Source organism: Poromitra crassiceps (genome assembly GCF_964638095.1).
Source record: "Poromitra crassiceps genome assembly, chromosome: 12".
Classification (NCBI taxonomy): domain Eukaryota; kingdom Metazoa; phylum Chordata; class Actinopteri; order Beryciformes; family Melamphaidae; genus Poromitra; species Poromitra crassiceps.
The window spans coordinates 28,274,318-28,276,817 of NC_139632.1; the positions used below are offsets into that span (position 1 = coordinate 28,274,318).

General features: G+C 46.8%; 1 protein-coding gene across 1 annotated transcript in view; it reads left to right on the forward strand.

Annotated features, from left to right (window-relative positions):
- The window catches only part of p3h2 (prolyl 3-hydroxylase 2), a 93,835-nt gene that overhangs the window by 78,127 nt on the left and 13,208 nt on the right, over positions 1-2,500 (forward strand). The window contains exon 5 of the mRNA XM_083647972.1: positions 1,727-1,857. Within this exon, the coding sequence (XP_083504098.1) occupies positions 1,727-1,857 (131 nt within the window). The remainder of the gene's footprint in view (positions 1-1,726; positions 1,858-2,500) is intronic.

A 2,500-nucleotide genomic window follows, 5' to 3' on the forward strand; every position in this document is an offset into this window, starting at 1 on the left:
CACTCCAATGGACCAGTTTTTTTCCAGGAAGTAGAAAGTGGAACTCTTGAGTAAAAAAAGCAGCACTGTCGAGTTGCAAAATAGACTGTTTGTGTTGTACTTTGAAAGGGTTTTTCATTCCTTGAATCAAATTGTACATTATCAGCTTTATTTTAGCATGCAAAAGTAGCGCGAGACCCATTCCTGGCTGTTCATTGGCTAATGAGTCTCGCATTTTGGTCCTCCGCTGACGACGCCACTCTCACTAGAGGACACTAGTTGAGACTAGCCTGTACTGACCTGGGAGCAGCTGATATGCTGCCTCAGCTGCAGCAGGGCAGGAAGTCTTTGCTTAGCATGGCTCCTTTACAGTCTGACTCACACACACTTTACAAGTCTGTAAGTCAGACTGTAGGGGTGTGTGTGTGTGTGTGTGTGTGTGTGTGTGTGTGTGTGTGTGTGTAGGTAGGTGTGTGTTGTGTGGCTGTTTGTGTCTCTGTGAGTGGGTATGAATCTGTGTGTTGTTGCATGTGTGTGTGTGTGTGTGTGTGTGTGTGTGTGTGTGTGTGTGTGTGTATTTTTATAGCTCAGTCACATATAGGGAAACAGATATTTAGCTGATAGTCTTGATATACAGCTGTCTCACTCTGTCACAGCCATGTGTGTGTGTGTGTGTGTGTGTGTGTGTGTGTGTGTGTGTGTGCGTGTGTGTGCGCGCGCGCGCGCGTGTGTGTGTGTGTGTGTGTGTGTGTGTGTGTGTGTGTGTGTGTGTATGTGTGTGTGTGTGTGCTTGTTTCCACTATCTCAACCAGACTGCAGATTTTGCTCCGTCGTGGTAATCGTCCTGGAATGTCAGCCGTGATAGATTTCCACACTTTTGAACACGTCACACACGCACACTCACACACATGCAACTCATCCAATCCTTTAGTGGATAGCTTTACAACTGTATAGAGCGGAAACCCAAGGCTAGCCTATTGAGCTATTCGCACTGAATGACAGCTGACAGCACAGAGAGGAGAACAGCTTAGTTGACAGCTAACACATGATTGGCTGATAGGAAATTTTGGACAAATCTGATTGGTTTGACAAAAGAGCTAACACCCCTAATCAGCTGATACGAGCAGGAGAGCAAGGAAGAGAGAGTGAGAAGAATGAATGAATAGCATAGTCGTCCTTAATTGAACTCATGCTGTTTCATATGTAAACCATGAGTAGAAACTCTTGTATTGATCTTTACCACGGCGCTGGCCAGTAGACCTGCCATGGTCAGAAGATGGCAAAGTCAGGACACTCACTCACTCACTCACTCACTCACTCATGGACGTTTAGTGAACGGGGCGGGGCTATGAAAGAGGCCATCGCCAGGGATAGAATAGCTAGCAACCTGCATGCTGAAAATGGCAAGTTTTGATGAAGATTTGTGCAATAAAGCAGGCCTGCTTGGGACTTTCGGTGGATCATGGTTGTAAAGATAACAGATGGATCTCAACTGCTCACTTGTTGGTGGAGGCATATATCTGCGGTGTGGTCGTTCTAGTTTCCCGCTATACCAGATTGAGAGTAAGAGCAGCCAGACTCTCTCCTGCTCTGGTACAGCGTGAAACGGAGATAGTCTGGCAAGTGAGACTATGGTGCCATAAGGCTGAATGGCCACACTATTTGCACTTGTTTATCTAATTTCTGTCTTTCTGTCTCTCTCTCCCCCATCCCCTCTCTCTCTCTCTCTCCCTCTCTCTCTCCCTAGTGGACAGGTTGGAGGAGGCTCTGAAGTGCGCTCTCACCTACCTGTTGTTCCATGATGGAGAGGAGTTCATGACGGACAATGTGGATTACTACAGGGAGTTGCTGGGCCACCACGCAGGCAGCCCACGAGAGGTGAGGGGCCTGGGGGATACGTGACCGGGTGGATGTTTCTGCGGGTGGGTGGATGAGTTGGTGAATGGATGCTTCAATTTTATGTATTGAATGTTAATTTGGACATTTTTCTTCCCTGCTGATCTGATGTTTAGTGTCATTTTCTTCTCTTTTGGAGGTTAGGCTTAGTTAGGTTTGATTGATCTACATCAACAACACTCTCAAACACTCAATTTGTACCAGTAGGATTTGTTTTATTTTGAACCAGAATAATATAGGCCCACCACATGTTCCACATTTCTTCTTCCCACACCACTCACTCACTGTCCCCAAACAGCCCATCTCCCACCCCTCAATTGTTTGTTGTTTTTCAAGCTATTGGTTGTTGTGTTTTTGTCGGCTCAGCAGTTCATGTGAGGACAGGGGTTTGTCTTGCTGCTGGCTGCGTGGTGGCAACATGTTTTATTGCTTCAGGCTGTGTGCTCTGTTGTTTTCTGGTGAGAAACCGCTCCATTCTTCTCATCCAGATGCACTGGGAGCATATATTGCCTATGGTGGCCCATGGGGGACAGTAGTCGCATAATTCACGCATGAGAAAAACGTGATCACGTGACCTCACATTCTGTTTCGCTCTACGTATCAATCTGGCCTCCAATCCGTCCAG